The sequence below is a fragment of the Phocoena sinus genome, chromosome 15 (assembly GCF_008692025.1).
Source record: "Phocoena sinus isolate mPhoSin1 chromosome 15, mPhoSin1.pri, whole genome shotgun sequence".
Classification (NCBI taxonomy): Eukaryota; Metazoa; Chordata; class Mammalia; order Artiodactyla; family Phocoenidae; genus Phocoena; species Phocoena sinus.
The window spans coordinates 82,068,276-82,088,158 of NC_045777.1; the positions used below are offsets into that span (position 1 = coordinate 82,068,276).

Below are 19,883 nucleotides of genomic sequence, written 5' to 3' on the forward strand. Positions count from 1 at the left end.
TAAATATTTTGATAGGGAAACTATCCCTGAGTTTGAGGCCCCCAGGTCTCCAAGGTCGTCAACTTAGCACACAGCATGATTGTCAAAAGCTCAACTGTGTGAGCATTTTTCTGTCTGAGTTCAGCAGCTTTTTGCCTGGACCAAGCCTTAAGTGCTTTGAGTAACATTTAAATGTGTAATATTTAAAATCTAACAGTGCCTGGCACATTCTAGGCACTCAATAAACATTAATCGAATTTAAAAATTTCACTGTATTTCCTGATTTTTTGAATTCTCCTATGGAAGTTCAAACTGCTACAACACTGAGTCAATGAATGTCTGTATTCATCTAAAGATGTTTGGAAAACTGAAGGTTTTCACTCTAATACTTAAGGAACATTTACTGTGCCAGGCATTGTTTTAAGCACTTCACACATATTAACTCATTTAATACTCATAACTCTATGAAATTCATAGTACTGGTATCCTCATTTTACATCTATGGAAAATAAGGTACAGAGGAGCTAAGTAATTTGTCCTAGGTCAAACAACTAGTATGATACTGGAGATATATATATGTATATCCCGTGGAAATCAGGACTTAAACGGAGATTTCACACAATACCTCAGAAGGCTTTTTTTTTTTAATCTGCAGTCTCTCTTACTTCTTTACTAAACATATGGAATCATATAAAAGATTAATTAGTCCTACTATCAATTACAATTAATTGTCACTAAGTCCTCTGTTGCTTTAAATAACAGCATTCATGTCACAGAAAAGTAAACAATTCTGAATAACATAATTTCAGATAAGTATCTATTTTTATGTTTTTATCTTAATAACATATGTGTATTATAATTCATTATACTAACATATTTTTTTTGCCTGGTAGGGCTGTGTCCAGGGTCGGCTCTCTAAAAAGTTGGTCACTCTACATTAGACTACCGGGAGGAGCTTTTAAAAATACCCAACTGCACGAGGGCTCACTCCTAGAGATTTTGCTACAATCTGGTGCGAAGGGGAAGGACTTGGTATTAGCATTTTTAAAGCCCCTAGCCGCCAGACCTCCAGGGTAGGCTGGAACGGGCTGGGGCGGGGCCTGGAAGTCACGTGGCCTAGTCAACGCCCTCTGCGGCAGTTGATTGGCTCCGGCCAGGAGCGGAGGTTGCGAGAGACATGAGTGCCCCGCCCCCTTACTCGCACACTCCCCCCACCCCCGCCCCACCCATTACCCCCTATCAGAGAGTTGCGAAGCCTCCGCCGTTCCTAGAAGGTACTCGGGTGGGGACGCTCTGCTTGGCGTGCGCCAGTGATTCGGCTGACAGGCACAGGGACCTTCCGCGTCGCGCCCTCAGGTGCGGTTTAGCTGAGAAGCTTGGACCTGATTCCGGGTCCAGCCCAGCACCTCGAGAGGGGATCGCAGCCCCCATGGCAGCCGCAGGTGCATCCTGAGGACTTCCTGGAGGAGGCGACGCGGCTGGAGTCGGAGGCCGCGAGGTTTGGGGAGAAAGGAGCTAGTGTGATGGGAGGATTGGGTGCCGCGGGGAAGCCTCGGTGGCCCCGCCATAGAAGGTGTGAGGGCTGGAGAGACCCCCCCTCCCCCCCCGTATCCTCCCCCCCAATCCCACCCCGATCTTCAGGGCACTGTATTGTTATAGATTAACAAATTGGATTATGGGTTCTGACTTCTAAATGCACAATGCTCACAGAAGATAATCTAGTTTAGATAATGAAAGAGTTGAGGTCCCTTCCCCTGATCAGGACCGTCTGGGGGGTGCCTTCTTGCTTAAGAGGCAGGAGCGCTTAGGAGCAGTGTTTTTAGGGAACGTGAACGGTGTGTGAGGGACTTTCTTAAAGATGTACTTACATAAAGCAAGGTTCGCCGGTAGCCAGAGAAGCACAATTAAAAAATGAAGATCCTCGGTATCCCATCATTTGTGTATTCCCTGAGAGAAACAACACCGAATTTACTATATTAAAAAAGAAGCAAAGCGGAGGCCACAGTTTGGGTATGTCCCCTGGCCAACCACCCATAGCTGCGGAACCAAAACTTAAAAGCTGTCCTAGTTTCCCCCAAATGCTGGCTCTGTCCATAATGGAAACAAGCTTTCTTCATATCAGGGTGACCTTGCAGCTTCCTAGCCAATCAGCTACAAACAAGTAAACTTGTCCGGTGCTACTCTTCTAAAAGGAATGTCAGTTTCTAGTAACCAGTCCCAATAGAAAACAATGTACTTCCTCATTCATGTGTATGGGAGGAAAATAATTTTCTCTCTACCCTTCTGAGTACTTAGTTGAGACTCCCGCAATAAAAGATGAAAGTAAACAAGTTTCTTAACATGTATACCTCATGTAAACATGGGACATACCCAAGGAAAAATGACTAACCCCTGAGATGGCATAGAATTCAGGCCTAAATACTATCTTCATAGGGAAAGCGGAGGGAGGTTCTATTCCTGGAAGAGGCTGAAATGGCAGTTAGGTTAAGTATTAAGTGTTGGTCTGCTGACATGGGGCTTAGCATGAGTGAGTCCACATAGCTTTCAGGATCTTAGTTCCCCAACTAGGGTTGGAACCCAGGCCCCGGCAGTGAAAGCCCCGAGTCCTAACCACTGGACTGCCAGGAAGTTCCATTGTTGCTTCTTTTTTAAACAGCCGTTTTTTAAGTCCCACAGCTCAGTATTCCAAAGTGGTATATTTTGGGGTGGCTTATTCTGCCACCCCTTCACAGGCTTTATAAACTGAGTGGTAACTGCTGAGAGCCCAAGACTTTCAGTTTTGAAGTCTCCTTGTTCACAGTTTGGGTTTTGCTCCCTAAAATGTTCATATCAAGTAAAGTCTTCTGAATTTTCTTTTGACCACAATTAGCTCTTTGTATATCATATGTAGCCTAAAATCTCTAACTGCCCTAAAATCATTTTTACACTATCTGAGCTGATTCTGTGTGATGTAGAAATACATGAAGACCACCCAAAAGAGAACAAGCAAAGGCTCTTCATTCCCTTCATGGCCAAGGGAGTTGGCCACCATCACGTGTGTGTGGCAGAGACTCAAAGGCAAAAAGGGGAAGTTTTATAGTGGAAAAGAGGGAAGACTCAAATATGCTGAGTTAGGAGCTGATTGGCTTGGAAAAACTGGAGGCAGGTTAAATGAAAGAAGCGGAACATCCTACATGATTGGGTACGGGAGCATATTCGGCTTTTCCTGTCGGCCCTAGATGGAGGACAGGGGTACATATTAGAGATAAGCTGGCACTTGTAGACCAAGTCCTGATGTAGGGCCTATTGCTGCATTGCTTGTGGTTTGGGTTCCAGGCGGGTTGCTGCAGGTTGCAGGTCAGAGTTCTGTTTTTTCCTACAGTCTGGTCCCTTGGCGTATTGAGTCTCTCAACGAGGTGCTGCTAATATACTCTAGGGAGGAGGTGAGGGCAGAGCCACAGGTTTCCTTGGATAAAGATTGGAAATTGATTTAGCTTCAGAAATTCCTAACAAGAGTATTCTAGCAGTTGCTTTCATTTTATCACATATTCCGACACCAAACACAGTGACTTTGTGCTAGCTGAGGTTCGTTGGCCCCATTGGAATTCCCTGTCCAGGGCTGCCTGGTGAGAGAGCTTCAAATCGGAGCTGGCCTTACATGTGCTCTTTTCCTCTCCTTCAGCTCAGCCTGATGGCCGGGAGGTTGCACCACCTCAGAGGCCAGGCCATGGAAGCCGTGTTCCTGCCAGCCCTGTGGAAGGTGAGCAGGGTTCCTCCTCCCCTACCTTGGTATAGTCTCACCGCCGGGCGATGGCGTTCACGTGGCTTTAACTCCTCTGTTCAGGTCGAGCCATCTTTATCAGCTGGGGTTTTTCCTTCTTGGAAGGTAGGATGTAAAGAGCTTGAAATTTGGGGCCAGACGGGTTCAAATCCAGGCTGTTTTAGATGTGTTACCTGATCTCTCACGGTTTCCTTATCTGGAAAATGGGATAATGATAGCAGCTGTCGCAGAGTTGCAAGGATTCAATGAAACGGGGCACGTGGTGTATCGGCAGGGTATCTAGTGACACGTGGAGAGCTCTGTAAGTTTTAGCTGTTGTCACCACAGTTGCTCCTTGTTTCTGTCAGTGAGCATTATTGTGTACCTACTGTATACCAGATAGTACTGCCTTTGTGCTGGGAGAGAAGCTCTCGCCTAAGGCGCTTACAAGCCATTTGGAGACGGAGCTGTGGAAACAAACTCCCACGACACAGGATAAATTCTGATCTGCTGGCATCAAAGGGACGCTGGAAGCTTAGTTACTGAACTCGTAACATGATGGAGGGTGATTGTGAGAGGCTGAGTAGAAAAGTGAGGAGACACGTGAGGAATCCTCGCGACCATTTGGAAAGAACAGTCTTGGACGGGAGGGAGGCAAGAGGGAGTTGGAGGGGCAGCGCTTTGACCCGTTGGCCCAGCGTGTCCGCATTTGCTGAGGGATCACAGAGCTCTGTCTGCCCTTCTGGTGGCATCTCCCGCCTTCCCTGATGGCCAGAGGACCCGCCCGCAGAGATGTGGACTCCCTTCTGTCCCCCGGCCTGTGTGCATCCTGTTCTCCCTGTCCACAGGCAACCCACCTCTGCATATGCTGAGACTCAGCTCAAAAATCCTCTCTGTGAAATCTCTCTGAGGTTCTGCATTAACCCCGTGACTCTCCCTTGTGTTCCCACGTGGGCAGAGGACAGCTGCAGAAGAGCCAGTGGGTGGGTGTGGGGTGACTGGAGGTGAGTGTGTAGGGTTTTCTTTACAGAAAAGGCCCAGTAAGGGAAGGAGAGAGGGCGGAAGCGAGAGGGAGCAAGGCGCCAGGAGCATCTTTGTAAAGGCAGGAGAGGCGGCAGCATCCTGCGGGCTACGGGCAGGAGTGATAGTCTGGGAAGGAACGCGGCTGTGTTGCTCTGCTTCACGACGCCTCACTTCTGACCGTTCTGACACCAGCTGGGTGCCCGCCATTTAACTCATTCTGACACTGTCACCCTGGAGTTAGCATCGGACCCACAGGGTAAGGGCTCAGTCCCCGCAAGACCGCCCCCCGCCCCGAACTCAGACGCCAATCACAAGTGCGGGCTGTCACCTGTGCTTCTGACCCACCGGCTCTAAACTGGGGTTCCCACGACCCACTCCGCGGGTGCCATTGATCTGGTAGAGTGGCTCACGGAACTCTGAAAGGTTTACTGAGCAGGTCCTGGTTCATGTAAAACGCTACAATGCAGGATCAGCCCAATGGAAGAGAGGCACAGGGCAGGGGGAGTGGGGGAGGGGTGCAGGGCTTTCCTTTCCGGGCAGACACCCCCCAGCACCTCTGTTTCTGCGCTTTTATGGGGGTTCATTACGTAGGCGTGATGGGTCGAGTCGCTGACCTTTGGTGACTGGCTGAACCCCAGCCTCTCCCCGCCCCTCAGGCGCTAGGGGTGAAGGTTCTACCCTCTCATCACATGCTCGTTCCCCTGACATCCAGCCCCGTCCTTAGGAGTTTTCCGCGTTAACGTGAACTCAGGTGTGGTTGAGGGATTTGTTATGAGTAACAAGACGTTCCTCTCACCTGTATGGCCCTGGAGCTATTTCAGAAACCGAGGACAAAAGCCCAAATATTAAAAGATGATCCTCTGTTCTTATCCCTTAGGAAAATCCAAGGGTTTTTAGGAACTGTGTGCCAGAAGTAGGGAGGAAGACCAAATATATATTCCTTATTTAAAGCACAGCATCACAAGGGGGAAAAGGCAAACACAGGAGAGTCGTGGTCATTGGATTAAGACCCTGGAGGAGACAGGAGAGAATGGAATCCACCGGAGGAGGGGTCACCAGGAGGGAGAAGGGGTGGGGGGTGAGGCCCGATGCAGGGGATGCCTGGGAGCCGGTGGGGAGGCGGGAGGAGGTGAGGGCCGTGTGCCCCGGGGGCTGCTTTCTGGGAAGTGACTGGCAGTGCCTCCTGAGAGGAGGGGGTGGGGCGAGCCCTGTCCTCACAGCCCCCGTCGCCCCCCGTGGACCCCTGGATCGTCACCGTGTTGACTTCTCCCGCTTCCCCACTGGACCCTTCACTCCCTGAAGCGGGGCTGGGGCTCCGTAGGTCGCACAGGCTGTGCACTTAGCAGCTCTGGGGGTCCCGTTGTCACAGCTGCCATGTGAACAGTCCCCTAGAGTCGAGCAGTGCGCAGCCCGAGGGGCTGGTCCTGTGGGCCCGGCAGGAGCTGTCACCTCTGTGCGTTTACTGTCACTGGCGTGTGGCACGCAGGCCGCAGGCCGGCGACTTCCTGGTGCTCAGTAAATGCTTCCTGAAGGAGTGGGAGTGATAAAGGGGAAGAAGACCCCTGGTGAGGACCTTGAGGGCAAGAACTGTGCAGCCACACGAAGGGCCCAGCTAGGAAACCCCACGCACACAGATAACTCTGGGGCTTTGAACCGTTGTATCCCAGCGCCTGGGAGCCTCCACGCAGGTGCAGAGAAGGCGGCTGGTGGGTGGGGCAGGTGAGGGCGTCTGCAGGCAGCTCTGGGGACGGAGGATATTCGGGATCGGGGGAGGGGGCTTGAGACCCTAACCCTGGGCCAGGTGTGGGCAGGAGGAAAGAAAGGCCTGTCGTTTGCGAGACTCAGGGTCTGTCTGCAGAGGGGAGCAGCGTGAAGCATCTCGGGTGGAGCTGGTGTTCCTATTGCTGACGCCCTTCCGCAGGAACACCCCCTGAACCACGGCGAGTGTGGGGGGCAGACGCCAGGCCTCTCGGCCCCTGGGAGCTGGATACACAGTTGCAGATGGAAACTTCTGCCGTGGGCACGGTGCTCAGCGGTCTGTGTTTGGCCCGTGGAGACACTCTTCACCGTTCCCCACTTTGCGCCCTGGGAGGCTGGCCTTTATATTCTCCATCCACGGGCTCCCTTGCTCTTGCTTCGCGTTGGCTTCTGGCAGAGGGATGGGGTGGGGACCAGACGCCTGGAGGGGATCGCTGTTGGGGGTTTATCCCTCAGTCCCTCCCTGCTGGGCTGCCCCCCGCTCCGGTCTTGCTTCTCCAACAACTTTCTGGATCCCAGTGTCCCCTCCCGTCCTCCCCCTTCACGCCTAGTGGGTAGCGGTGCCCACGACAGCCAGCCCCGCGAGCTCCAGCCTGCCTGGTTTTTTCCCATTAGCCTGTCCGTCCCCGTGTCCCATTAGCCTGTCCGGCCCTGTGTCCCATTAGCCTGTCCGTCCCTGTGTGAATGGCCCGCACGCTGCCCCATCCTCTGGGACCTCACGGGAATGAGCCATCTCTTTCCTGAGAGATCCGGGCAGAAGAAATACAGGATGTGCAAGGTAGGGTTGTACAGAGCAGGGTCGGCAAACTCACCTGGAGCCGGGAGTAGTTCTATTGGGTCACAGTCACACCGTTTGCTCTCGTGTTGTCTGTGCTGTGTCTGTGCTACCACAGCAGAGCTGAGTGACTGCAGCAGAGACCAAACGGCCAGAGAAGCCTCAGATATTGACCATCTGTAATAATGATACTGTAGCTCACAAAGTTATTGTAAGAATTGCAGCTGCAGTCAGTCGCTGTGTTTCCAGGGGTTGCTGTCCTTTGAGGACGTGGCTCTGTACTTCACCAGGGAAGAGTGGGACACACTGGACTGGGCTCAGAAGGACCTCTACAGAGACGTGATGCTGGACAACTACAGAAACGTGCTCTCCTTGGGTAACGAGTCGGCTTGACATTTCACTTTGAGTATCTGCACATCTCCTCAGTCTCTTATCTGCAATTCCAGAAGCAGAAAAAGCTCTGAAAACCAGACGTTTTTTCATAACTCATTAGTCATCAGGTGGTTAAATCTGATTTTTATCGTACAGGAAGCTATTTATCATCCTTTTTCTCATTTGGTCTTTATATATATATATATATATATGTATGGCATCAGAAATATCAGTGTGTTTAAGGTTTCAGCTCCAACCCCTGTTGGGGGTGGTGCATAAGAGAAAATATACCCACCAAGGCATCTTTCTGAAATCTGGAAAAATTCTGAGTCATGAAACACATCTGGCCTCAAAGTTTTCAAATGAGGGATTGTGGACAATTAATAGTTCCCTTTTGTTTTAGAGTTCAGAGACGATTAGCCCATTCCCCACCCCGACCTGAATCCTCCACACCTGTTAAGACTCCTAGGCGCTGACGACTGTGGCCGCTGCAGATTCCAAGTCTAGCATCTTGCTCCCTTGAAGAGTCTTTTCCTTCTGTCTGAAAATGGTTTCCCTCCTTGTTTACAACATCACTGGGTGCCCAGGAAATGATTCTTCACTGACTTCACTTCTGAACCTTCACAGCTTCCATCTTCCCAGGAGCCTGCCTTTGGGTTAGTCCGATGCAGAGTCTCCCTAGGGTGGGAGGTTCCTGGATGACATTTTCTTTCTGGGGAGTGTTGGCTCCCATGCGGACACTCTTGGCACAGAGTCTTGCCCACCTCTTGTGAGACTGTCCACCCAGCACTGGATGTTTTACTGTTTGTTTTTGTTCTAAAAGCATTCCAAGAGCATACTTGAATATATGAAAGATAGAGGAAAGCATAAACGGAAGGGGAAAACATTCAGGGCTAACACTTAATATTTTGGAATATTTCCTTCCTGTTTTTTTTTTCCTGTGCTGTTTTTAAAAAAAAAAGAAGCTAGCTGAGCATAGTCTATGTATAATTCTGTAATCCCTTTAAAACTTAACATTATAGTATCAGCATTTTCCCTGTTATTAAAAACCCTCATAAAGCAGAAAATTAAAATCATCTGCATGCCCACTGCCCAGCATTAACCCTGTTAACATTTTGGTTTACTTTTATGTATGTATACAGACAGTCCTATTTATGATGGTTCAGCTTAAGATGTTTTCAACTTTACAATGGTGTGAAAGCAATACACATTCAGTGGAAAGCGCACTTCGAATTTTTATCTTTTCCTCGGGTAGCGATATGCAGGACCGCTCTCTCTGGTGACGCTGGGCTCAGAGCCGCAGCTCCCACACAGCTATGTGATAATGTCGTCACAAGGGCAGCCAACCAGTACACTTGAAACCATTCTGTTTCTCACTTTCAGTACAGTATTCAGTAAGTTACAACAGCTTTTCACCACTTTATAATAAAGTAGGTTTTGTGTTAGACGATCTTGCCCAACTGTGGCATAATATAAGTGTTCTTTGCGTGGTTAAGGTCGGTGAGGCTAAGCTATGATGTTCGGGAGGTCAGGTGTAATAAATGCATTTCTGACTTAGCATATTTTCAGTTTAGATTGGGTTTACCAGGAAGTTACCCTTTTGTAAGTAGAGGAAGATCTGTACACACACACACGCACAGACACACGTAGTTTTTAAAAACAAAATTTGGATCATAATTTACATGAGTTTTGTATTCTGCTTTAAAATATCTAGGGAGCATTTTCCTATTTTAAGAAACATTCTTTGAAAAATGTATCAGATGCACTGGGGGGAAAAAGAAATATTCTTTTTTTTTAATATGAAACTTCTTTCAGTTTTTTTTTTAATGTATTTTATTTCTTTCTTTATTTTGGCTGTATTGGATCTTTGTTGCTGCGTGCAGGCTTTCTTTAGTTGTGGCGAGCGGGGGCCACTCTTGCGGTGCGTGGGCTTCTCATTGCAGTGGCTTCTCTAGTTGTGGATCATAGGCTCTAGGCGCGCGGGCTTCAGTAGTTGTGGCTCGCGGGCTCTAGAGCATAGGCTTGGTAGTTGTGGCTCACGGGCTTAGTTGCTCTGCGGCATGTGGGACCTTCCCAGACCGGGGCTCGAACCCGTGTCCCCTGCATTGGCAGGCAGATTCTTAACCACTGCGCCACCAGGGAAGCCCAAAAGAAATATTCTTTGAATACATGGATTTTCAGTATCTGCCTAATACTTTTGCCTTTGTTGTATTCATGTGCTACACTTTAACCATTCCCCTATTGACATTTAGTTTATTTCCAGTTTGCACTGTTTGTTAGAACTCTGCTGAACATCTCTGGTTCATTAACCTTTGTCCTAATTTTCCTTAGGCTATATTTCTAAGAGTGAAATTACCATATCCCAGAGTGTGAATATTGTTCAGGCTTTCAATAAAGATTGCACCAAGTCCTCTCCTCACCAGCCCTGTTCACTACTGTCCTGATCTCTACTTGTCACTGTCCCCCCACCGCTTAGACCCCAAGGGGTAAAATGAGCTCTGGGACATCTGCTGCTCACTAACCAGCACATCCCATTTACTTCCCCACGAGTAGGAGTTCAGTTTCCCAAACCTGAGGTGATCTGTCAGCTGGAGCAGTGGGAAGAGCCGTGGATCCTGGATCTACCAAGAGCTGGGACTAGGAAGGCTTCCGGTAGTGCTTGCCCAGGTGGGTGAGGAGAAGACCCGGCCCTGTGGGGGTCACGCAGAGGGAGGGACCCCATTCACCAGGCCCCTCCTGTGCCGATACCGAGCCGGGTGTCTGGTGTCTCTCCTGCTCATTATGCCTTCTGCACCCTGCAGGTGGTGGGTATGGTCATCAGCCCCATTCCCAGGTGAAGAAACTAAGGGACTGCGATGTCTGTCACACGGCTAGTAGGTTGATAGTTGGGATTTGACATCAAGTCTGCAAAGCTCATCCTCTTTCTACTGCAGTTCAAGTGCTTCTCTGAAGCAGCCGGTCTGGTGTTTTCTGACAGCTCTCGTGCCATCCTAGATACTCCTTTTTTCTACCCTCATTACTTACCCTTTCTCTATACTTGCTCTTGTTCCCTTGCTCTCATTTTGTTTTCCAAATTCTCTCGGTGTTTACTGATGTTCGTTTTTCCTACGTACTATGTCCTGATTGCTGCTTCTACCCTTTTTCACATCCCTCCCTCCACGGTTTCACAGCCTCAGCACCGTTGACATTTTAGGCTGTTTAATTCTTTGCGGTGAGGGCTGTCCTGGGCCTCGTAGGATGTTTAGCAGCATCCTTGGCCTCCACCCACTAGGTTGCAGCAACACCATCCCTGGTTGAAAAACCACTGCTCTAGTCCATTAGTTTTGTACTTATTTCTCTCTGTTTCCTTTTCTATTCTATCTTACACACTTTCTCCATTTTTAAGAAGTTGTTTCTCCCAGAATTATTAAAAACATGCTTATCTAGAAAGTACAAAATGCTACCTCTCTCCTAGTTATGTGACACTGCTGGTACTGAGAGTAAGTTGTTATCCCACTGATGGTGATGGATTTATTCAATTCTCACATTCTCTGACATATACTCTTGTGGACATTTTAGCTGGTTAGCCGATGTCAAGAGCTCTTTCTGATATGAAAGCTGTGGGTCCTATGGAAGGAAATCAGAATACTGGCCTCTGTAGTATGATGATTTAACTAGGTGAGCACTTCTTAGCCTCGTTTGAGTCTCGTATCACAAACTTCCTGACTTCTTTCCTTTTTTTTCCTTCTATGGCAGTCAGGTCATTTATATACTTTTTTTTTTTTTTTGGCTAGGTCCTGAAGCCAGATTCAAGATGAAAGAGCTAACTCCAAAGCAGAACATTTCTGAAGATCTAGAGTCATGTAAGATGTCACTGGTAAAGCAGAAAATGGCCAGGAAACCCTTAGAAAAGTTACTTGAATGTAACGAATTTGTGGACATTTACCGACTTTCGCTCCCTACTATTGGTGATGAATGCTGTAAGGACTTCCTTCAAAACCTTAACCTCATTCAAGATCTGAAAGCTCAGGCAAGGACAAAGCAGGGCAAATATGAGTATGGAAAACCCTTCCATCAGAGATCACTGCTTTTGAGGCATAAGCGAATTCTTACAAATGCAAAATCTTACGAATGCAGCGAATGTGGAAGAGCCTTCCAGCGTCAGGCAAATTTTGTTCGACATCAAAGAATTCACAGTTCAGAGGATCCCTTTGAGTGTGACATATGTGGGCAGGCCTTCAAACAGAAGTCTGCTCTGATTGTCCACAAACAGTGTCACTCACAAAAAAAGCCATATAAATGTCATGACTGTGGAAAGTGTTTCCGTCAGATGGCGTATCTTGTTGAACACAGGAGGATCCATACCAAAGAAAAACCCTATAAATGTAGTGAATGTGAAAGAACATTTAGTCAGAATTCAACCCTTATTCGACATCAGTTAATCCACAGTGGAGAGAAACCCCATAAATGCATTGAATGTGGAAAAGCCTTTGGCCGGCATTCAACCCTTATGAGCCATCGACAAATTCACAATAAACAGAACACTCATAAATGCAGTGAATGTGGTGAATCCTTTGGTCGGAATGTAGATCTCATTCAGCATCAAAGAATCCATACCAAGGAGGAATTCTTTGAATGTAGCGAATGTGGGAAAACTTTTAGTTTTAAGGCAAATCTTCATCGACATGAGGTCATTCATACTGGAGAGAGACCCTACAGATGTGACAAATGTGGAAAATCTTTCAGTTGGCGCACAAGCTTTATTAAGCATCAGGGTACTCACAGAGAGCAGATACCTATGTGATAGTAACCAGAAAAGCTACCATTTAAAGACCAGAACCTAACCACTCTTGCAAATATGTGTAACTCAATTGTTTTATGAAAATTAATAAACAGGAACTGAAATGTTTTTTCTCTGGGGATCCTCTCTTCGTAGCTAACCTTCTTGCTACAGTCAAGAATTACTTAATAGAGGACTTCCCTGGCGGTCCAGTGATTAGGACTCTGCACTTCCAACACAGGGGGCATGGGCTCGGTCCCTGGTCAGGGAAGTTAGATCCCACATGCTCTGCAGTACAGCCAAAAAACAAAACAATAAAACTGGATTTAAATTAAAAAAAAAAAAAGAGTTACTTAATAGAAATGTCATAGGTTGTTGTGTCCAGTCTCCCTGGGTCCCCTTTACCTTCATTTCCCCGAGTTAAGTCAAGGCAGATGGAAGGCATAGAAGTTTTACTCTGTGGTCCCCCAGGCTGGAGACCATCTTCTGGATCGTGAACGATTTAAGAATGCCTTTCTTGGTTTCATACTGAAAAATCACCTGAGATTATACAGACGTTTTAAAAATAAAGTAAGGGCTACCCACTAGTACTACTGAGATATTAAGAATTACCGAAATTTACCCAGAAACTAAAATTAGTGGGCTACTAGTTTCTACTGAGAGTTCCAAGTCAACGTTGCCCTGCCCCCGCTGCCCCCGGCCTTGCCCCTGCCGTGTGCTTCATCCGACTTGCACCATCTGTGTCTCTTGGGCTGCGGGGCTTTGTCGAAAACCACGAAAGACCACTGCTCTGGGGGCAGCCCTCAACCACGCTTGATGGGATTTTGACGGATACCAGGTCTCCCTCTCCCCTAGGGTGGAACATCTGTGAAGCATGTGTTTCACACTGTTTTCAGAGTCTTTCCGTGGGATGGCGCACATTCACTCTCCGTGGTAGCTGCTTGATTAGCTGCCTGCCCTTCTCTGTGTCCCTTCTAACTCCCCTACCAGTATTTCAACACCTCTTCTCCTCACGAGTAAACTGCTGCTGTTAGACCCTCTCATGTTAATCAAATCCCTTGATTTTATTATTTTCTTGTCCTTACCAGTTCCATGATTTCTTACCCAGCACATAAAAACAAAGTTCTATTGGGAATGAGAAGAAAGCAAGTGGCACCCCAGAAAATAAAGGAAACTTCAGCTTTGCAGCAGGAAAATAATAAGTGTTAGATTATATACTGGATTCGGTATCAGTACTTGTGTACCAAGCGGCAGGAACTGGCTGGAAGGAAAGGCTGCCAAACTCTATTTCCCCGAACAAAATTAAGAAGTCGAGGCCTCTGATAAGAGGAAATAAGCCAATGAGAGAGAATTCTTGCTCACAACCACCTCTGGAGTTGGGGACCTGTGAAAGCAGATCCAGGCTTGAGTACACAGTCTGGCTCAGACTACTGAATCTATTTTGTGTAGATGATGTACACGCTTCCAGCTTTCCAGAAAGAGAGAGGGTACAGCTAAGGATCCAGAGGTAACATGGAAATGCCCACCTTCAGCCACATCTGTCCCAAGGAGGAGAAAAGAGCTGCACTCTTCAATATGGCAGCCACTAGCCATATGAGCCTATTTAAATTAAAATCTTAAAAAGTTAAAAAACTTCCTCAAATCAAAAGCCACATTTCACGATCAGCACAATTATAGAACACTGCCATCATCCCAGGCTTGGACAGCACTGCTGGAGAAACCCTGAGGACTTCTTGTGGAGGAACAAGGGAGCTTGTATTCGGTGCCACTTCTCTACAACTAAATTAAACGGCCTTCCTTTCCCTTTATAAATGGCCCCTATAAAATGTTTGATTTGCTGAAAATATTTTTTTCAGTAGAATTCCTGGGACACAAAGGAGGGGAGGGGTGGGGCTGGTCTGGAAGCCTTGCTGAACTAATTTGCCTTGGGAGAAAGGGGTCCCCAGCTCAAGAGTGCCGGCGTGCAGGGCAGGCTTCCTGCCTTCCGCAGAGGCTAGACGGTCACCAGGCCAGGAGCACAGATCAGCGATGTCATCGTCAGTGTATGGTCATGTTTGTCAATATTTAGCAGTAGGGCAGGAGCTCCAAACTAGCCCTCCAGGGAAGGTAATGGAGAAGAAACGCTCAAGTTTTGGCTTTTCTATTTAGCTAATGGGCTGGACCCACTGTCCTCCATGCCTGGCCACACAGGGGAATCATTAGCTCATACTGCAAAGGTCAGAAGAGTCTAGAATACTCCACTGGACTAGAAAAGGTGCACTTTTTTTTTTTTTTTTTTTTTTAAATTTTTATTTATTTATTTATTATTATTGGGGGGGGGCTGTGTTGGGTCTTCGTTGCTGCACGCGGGCTTTCTCTAGTTGCGGTGAGCGGGGGCTACTCTTTGTTGCAGTGCACGGGCTTCTCATTGTAGTGGCTTCTCTTGTTGCAGAGCACGGGCTCTAGGCACGCAGGCTTCAGTAGTCGTGGCTCGCGGGCTCTAGAGCGCAGTCTCAGTAGCTGTGGTGCACGGGCTTAATTGCTCCGCGGCATGTGGGATCTTCCCAGACCAGGCATCGAACCCGTGTCCCCGGCATTGGCAGGCAGATTCTTATCCACTGTGCCACCAGGGAAGCCCGAAAAGGTGCACCTTTTTTTGACAAGACCAGTGAAGCTTTTTACACCATATTTAAATCAAGGTGAAAAATAAATAATACAAACGTTATTTCCTTCTTTAGCTAATAATGCTAAACTATAAATGAAAACACAGACTGTGTTAAAATTCAAATGACTAAAAATAAGATATAAAAATTGTTCAGTGCTTTCATTTTCTCCTCCTTTTACACACTTGGATTACAGTTCACTAAAATGTCACATAACATGGTCATATGACTGGTATGCAGCTCACACCTTTGACAACACCTGTGTCAGTCTAGATCTTATTCCAAGTTCACACTCAACTGTAGCTTTTATCAAGGTGGCTTCTCTTTCTGCCAACGTTTCTTAGCTGGTAGAAATGAGGAGGGGAAGCATAAAGGAAAACACTACATGAAATTCTACATTTTAGAATAAAATAGTAATACATGACTTCCTGTCAAAATATACATTTTCAGGTAAGTTCTTAGATTTTTTTCAAGTAAATTTATGGTCAGTTATTTGTGTCATTATCATAAACGGATACTTCCCCCACTTCCATTTCCAAGTGCATATTGCCAATATAAATGATTCAGTAGTGATACTGTTACTCTGAAATAATTTCCAAATTGCAAAAATAATACAGAGAATCCTTTACACCATCTACCCACATTTACCAAATTTAACATTCTTCCAAGTCTCTCTCGGGAACTAATTTATAGCAGTTTGAATAAACTGGATCTATTTATATACAGAAACATAAATCAATCTTAAAATGGCAAATCAAGTTCCAACATGACAGAATATAATATGTCTGCATAAAATTTTAAATCCTGCAACACTACATATATTGTTTATGGATACAAGATCTTGTGGTATAAAATGGGGAAAAGGACACAATTTCAGTATAGTTATTCCTTCTGATGAGGGAAAGGAATGGGAGTCTTTACAGTACATATTATTTTATTTCTTAAAATGATATGAGGGATTTCCCTGGTGGTGCAGTGGATAAGACTCTGCACACCCAATGCAGGGGGTACGGGTTCGATACCTGGTCAGGGAACTAGATCCCACATGCATGCCGCAACTAAGAGTTCACATGCCACAACTAAGGAGCCCGTGTGCTGCAACTAAGGAGCTGGCAAGCCGCAACTAAGAAGCCCGTGAGCCACAACTAAGGAGCCTGCCTGCCACAACTAAGACCCAGTGCAACCAAATAAATAAATATATATATATATTTTTAGAAAGATATGAAGCAAATATGTTAAGAATTGATTAATCTGGTGCATATGTGAATGTTCTTTAAAATCAATCTCTATTGTCTATACTTGTCTGTATGTTAGCAATATTTTACAGTAAACTTGTCCATGTTTCTTGTGAAATAATATCATAATTCAAAAGTATCTGAGGATATATGACAGTAAATAATAATGAAAAGAACACCCATGCATCCTCATACTAGGTAAGAAATAGATCATTTTCAGAATCACAAAAGCCTCTTATGTTCTGTCCAATCTCCTCTCCCTCCCTCTTCACCAAAGGTTAACAAATATTCTGAGTTTTATGTTAATCATTCCCTTGTATTATGTAGACGTACCACCTATCTATTTATGTCTGGATGATGTATTACTTAGTTCTGCTTTTTCAGAACTTTACATACATGGAGTCATACTCTTTCACTGCACATGTGTTTTGAGAATCATGCATCTTTCTGTGTAGCTGTGGTTCAACCACATTCACTGACAATAAGTATCCCACTGCAGGAATACAGCACAATTTATGAATCTATTCTTTTGTTGATGGGTTTTCAGGATGTTTCCAGTTTGGGGCTTTTGTAAAGCAGCATGTCAACATGCCTCTTGGTTCCCTGTGAAAAAACCTAGAAATAAGATATATACATGTTCAACTTTAAGAAGTATGGCCAGGGACTTCCCTGGCGTTCCAGTGGTTAAGACTCCACGCTTCCAATGCAGGGGGCACAGGTTCGATCCTTGGTTGGGGAACTAAGATCCCACATGCCATGTGACATGGCTAAAAAAAAGTATGGCAAACTGTTTTCCCTAATAAATGTAACAACTCAACAGCAGATGAGAGTTTCCACTATTCTATATCTTTATCGGTACTTGATACTGACAGATTTTGAAAGATTTGATAATCTTTTGTGAAATCGTATCCAATTGTGGTTTAATGTGCTTTTCTCTTATTACTAATGTAGTTGAGCATCTTTTCATCTTCCTGGGCTGTGCTTCCCATTTTGTTTTGTCTTTTCCTAATATAGTGTAGTTGAATTTATCAATTTTCTACAGTTAGTAATTTTTGAGTCTTGTTGTAGATTGCTACCAGTTTATCAAAAATTTGTTTTTGTCCTTCCTGGACACACAGCTAGACTACACTTTGCAGCTTGTATTGTTAAATGCAGCTAGGTGACCGAGTTCTAACCAATGGACCATAGTGAAGATGATGTGTGCCACTTCTTGGCTTGGCCCAGAAAGCCCTGTCACACGTCCGCGTTCTCTTCTCCCAGTTGACTAGGTTAGAAAATCCCCAAGGAGGTCTCGGAAGCCACGTCTGAAGATGCCAGGGCCCCCATCAGATTGACTGCTCAGAGGAGAGCCTTCCTGTCATTCATGTATATCTGCCTTACACTGTTATAGGAGTAAAAAGTAAACTTATAGGGGCTTCCCTGGTGCTCCAGCGGTAAAGAATCCACTTTCCAACGCAGGGGACGCAGGTTCAAGCCCTGGTTGGGGAACTAAGATCCCACATGCCACGGAGCAACTAAGCCCATGCCACAGCGAAACGGCCCGCGTGCCGCAAACTACAGAGCCCATGCACCCTGGAGACCTTGCACCACAGCTAGAGAGAAGCCCGCACTACAATGAAAGATCCCACATGCCTCAACAAAGACCCCACATGCCGCAACTAAGACCCGATGCAGCCCCCAAAATAAAATAGATAAATAAAATAAATATTTTAAAAATTCATTAAAAAAAGAAAAACTGCTATTGTGTTTGAGCAGGTAGACCTTTGTAGGTCGATTTGTTAGAGATGTTATCATTAAACTGACTTAGTACATGTTTAAGATATTCTTCATTAAATCTGAGATTAGAACAACACCTCCTGCATTTTCTTTTCCAAAAGAACTGAAGAATTTCAACAAAGAACTGGATGGATTATTGGGCTGTAACCAAAAGCTAAGCGATATAGTCTGGCAAGTGGGGCTCGGACAATTAAAAATCATTAAAACGGGGGGCCCAATTATGATAAGCCCTTTGCTCACCAAAAAGAATCCAGCGTGGGTTCTGAAGGGGACAGGATGCCAAGACAGATGTTCTAGTCCAATCATTCAAAGTGGCAATACAATCTCTGCTCACCAAGATGAATAGCCACGGAGGCCCCCAAGCCATGCTGTGATCATCCAATGATCCTACATCCACTGTGACACCTGCTGGGGCAATACCGGTTACCGCAGACTGTTCAGAATCCTGCCAGAAGGTAAGCTTGTGAGAAGCAAGGGCTCACCCGCTCCACCTCGGCTGACTGCACCGCACCTGCCTGGTAGACAGCCCCACCCCGAACCCTCGCTAGGAACAGATGCTTGTTACACTGCTGGGGTTACCGGAAGGGCACAGACCCTGCCCCTGCAGTTCCCACCCCAGAGGCCCCAGGAGCTTCCCTTTTACCTCTGTGCCATTGTCCTGGAGACTGAAGTTCCAAGCAGGAACTAGGAACTTCCAGAATAGAGCTCAGAAATTTTATAAACAAAGATGAGCTAAGACAATAGATTTAAATGACTTTATAACTCCTCTCCCAGTTCCCATCAGGTGTTCTATCACTTTGTTAACAAAAACCTAGATTTACCATTTTGCAAGGCGCTGTGCTAGGTGCTATGGGAAAACACAGATAGTGACAAGATAGTTCCCAACTGTTCTGGGCTGAATTGTGTGCCCCTCGCAAAACCCATGCACTGGAAGCCCTAACCCCCAGTGTGGCTGTATTTGGAGACAGAGCACTTAAGGAGGTGATTAAGGTTAAATAAGGTCATAAGGGTGGGGTCTTCAAGGATAGGAATGGTGTCCTTATAAGAAGAGGAAAGAGACACCAGGAGTGCACAGGCACAGAGGAAAGTCCACAGTGAGAAGTCAGCCGTAGGCAAGCCCAGGAGAGGGCTCAGAGAAACCGACCCTGTGGACACCTCAGAAAACGCTAGTGTCTTGGTTTTGTCTCCAATTCCTTTCCTAATCGATCTCATCACTTAGGTTAAGTCAAAGCACAAAGCTGGGCTGGGAGTGAGTGAGGGAAACGTCAGAGAGGGGCACCTCCCCACATCCTGCCGGGGGTAGTAACTACGCATCTCTTGTCCCCTACGCTACCCGCAGCCGGAAACTCTGAGTCGCGGGGATGGTGCGGAAACGAAGAACCTGCAGACGATACAACAACCTGTAGCACAAATAGAACGAGTTCCGGAAAGCTTACCGGAACCCCGTCACGGTTCCGCCCCCCCGGAACTCCACCCCTATTGGTGTTCTCTAGGAATCCAGGAGGTCTCGCTGTCTCGGTGGTTCCTCTATAAATCTAGGGAATTTAACCTCTTCCTCAGTTGAGGAAAAAGACCAAGATTTAGCGGCACGTCCTCACTAATGGGAAAGAAGTAAGGAATTGATGGGGAATCTAGCCTCCTGGGTGGAAGGTGCAGGTCACAAGTTTTGAGAACTAGCACATGGGTGTCTCTTTCTAATCGTTCCTTCTGCAGGGAAAGGACTCCAAGCTGATGACATTGACCTGGTCGCACTCAGATGGCTCTGATACTTTTGTGAAAACAACAACAAAAAATTGATAGAATCAATCACAGTCTTCCTCCCAGC

The 19,883-nt window shown here is 46.5% G+C and overlaps 1 protein-coding gene and 1 long non-coding RNA gene across 8 annotated transcripts; one reads left to right on the plus strand and one right to left on the minus strand.

Moving 5' to 3' along the window:
* Positions 1–1,198: 1,198 nt before the first annotated feature.
* ZNF789 (zinc finger protein 789) lies at positions 1,199–12,562 on the plus strand. 6 transcript variants are annotated; one of them, XM_032604757.1, is made up of 5 exons: positions 1,199–1,335; positions 3,641–3,718; positions 7,524–7,650; positions 10,200–10,313; positions 11,420–12,562. In XM_032604757.1, exons 2-5 carry the CDS (start codon positions 3,650–3,652, stop codon positions 12,427–12,429), a joined length of 1,320 nt encoding a protein of 439 aa, XP_032460648.1. In that variant the 5' UTR covers positions 1,199–1,335; positions 3,641–3,649; the 3' UTR covers positions 12,430–12,562. The 6 variants fall into 6 exon arrangements, with proteins under 6 accessions (XP_032460648.1, XP_032460650.1, XP_032460645.1 ...); XM_032604759.1 differs by having other exon boundaries at positions 1,227–1,253; XM_032604754.1 differs by having other exon boundaries at positions 1,260–1,477.
* Positions 4,016–19,461, minus strand: LOC116739893. Of its 2 annotated transcripts, none has more exons than XR_004345733.1 (3): positions 18,702–19,461; positions 18,299–18,463; positions 4,016–7,708 (listed from the first exon to the last, which is right to left on the minus strand). It is a non-coding gene; the product is annotated as an uncharacterized LOC116739893 (long non-coding RNA). The 2 variants fall into 2 exon arrangements; XR_004345734.1 differs by lacking the exon at positions 4,016–7,708 and adding an exon at positions 14,962–15,058.
* Positions 19,462–19,883: the final 422 nt, after the last annotated feature.

What these genes read in the sequence shown, in the direction of transcription:
- ZNF789 (XM_032604757.1), top strand. Translation starts at nt 3,650, where the DNA reads ATGGCCGGGAGGTTGCACCACCTCAGAGGCCAGGCCATGGAAGCCGTG. An exon ending in TCCTGCCAGCCCTGTGGAAG is followed by an intron (nt 3,719 to 7,523) that starts GTGAGCAGGGTT and finishes CTGTGTTTCCAG; the next exon opens with GGGTTGCTGTCCTTTGAGGA. An exon ending in TTCCGGTAGTGCTTGCCCAG is followed by an intron (nt 10,314 to 11,419) that starts GTGGGTGAGGAG and finishes TTTTTTGGCTAG; the next exon opens with GTCCTGAAGCCAGATTCAAG.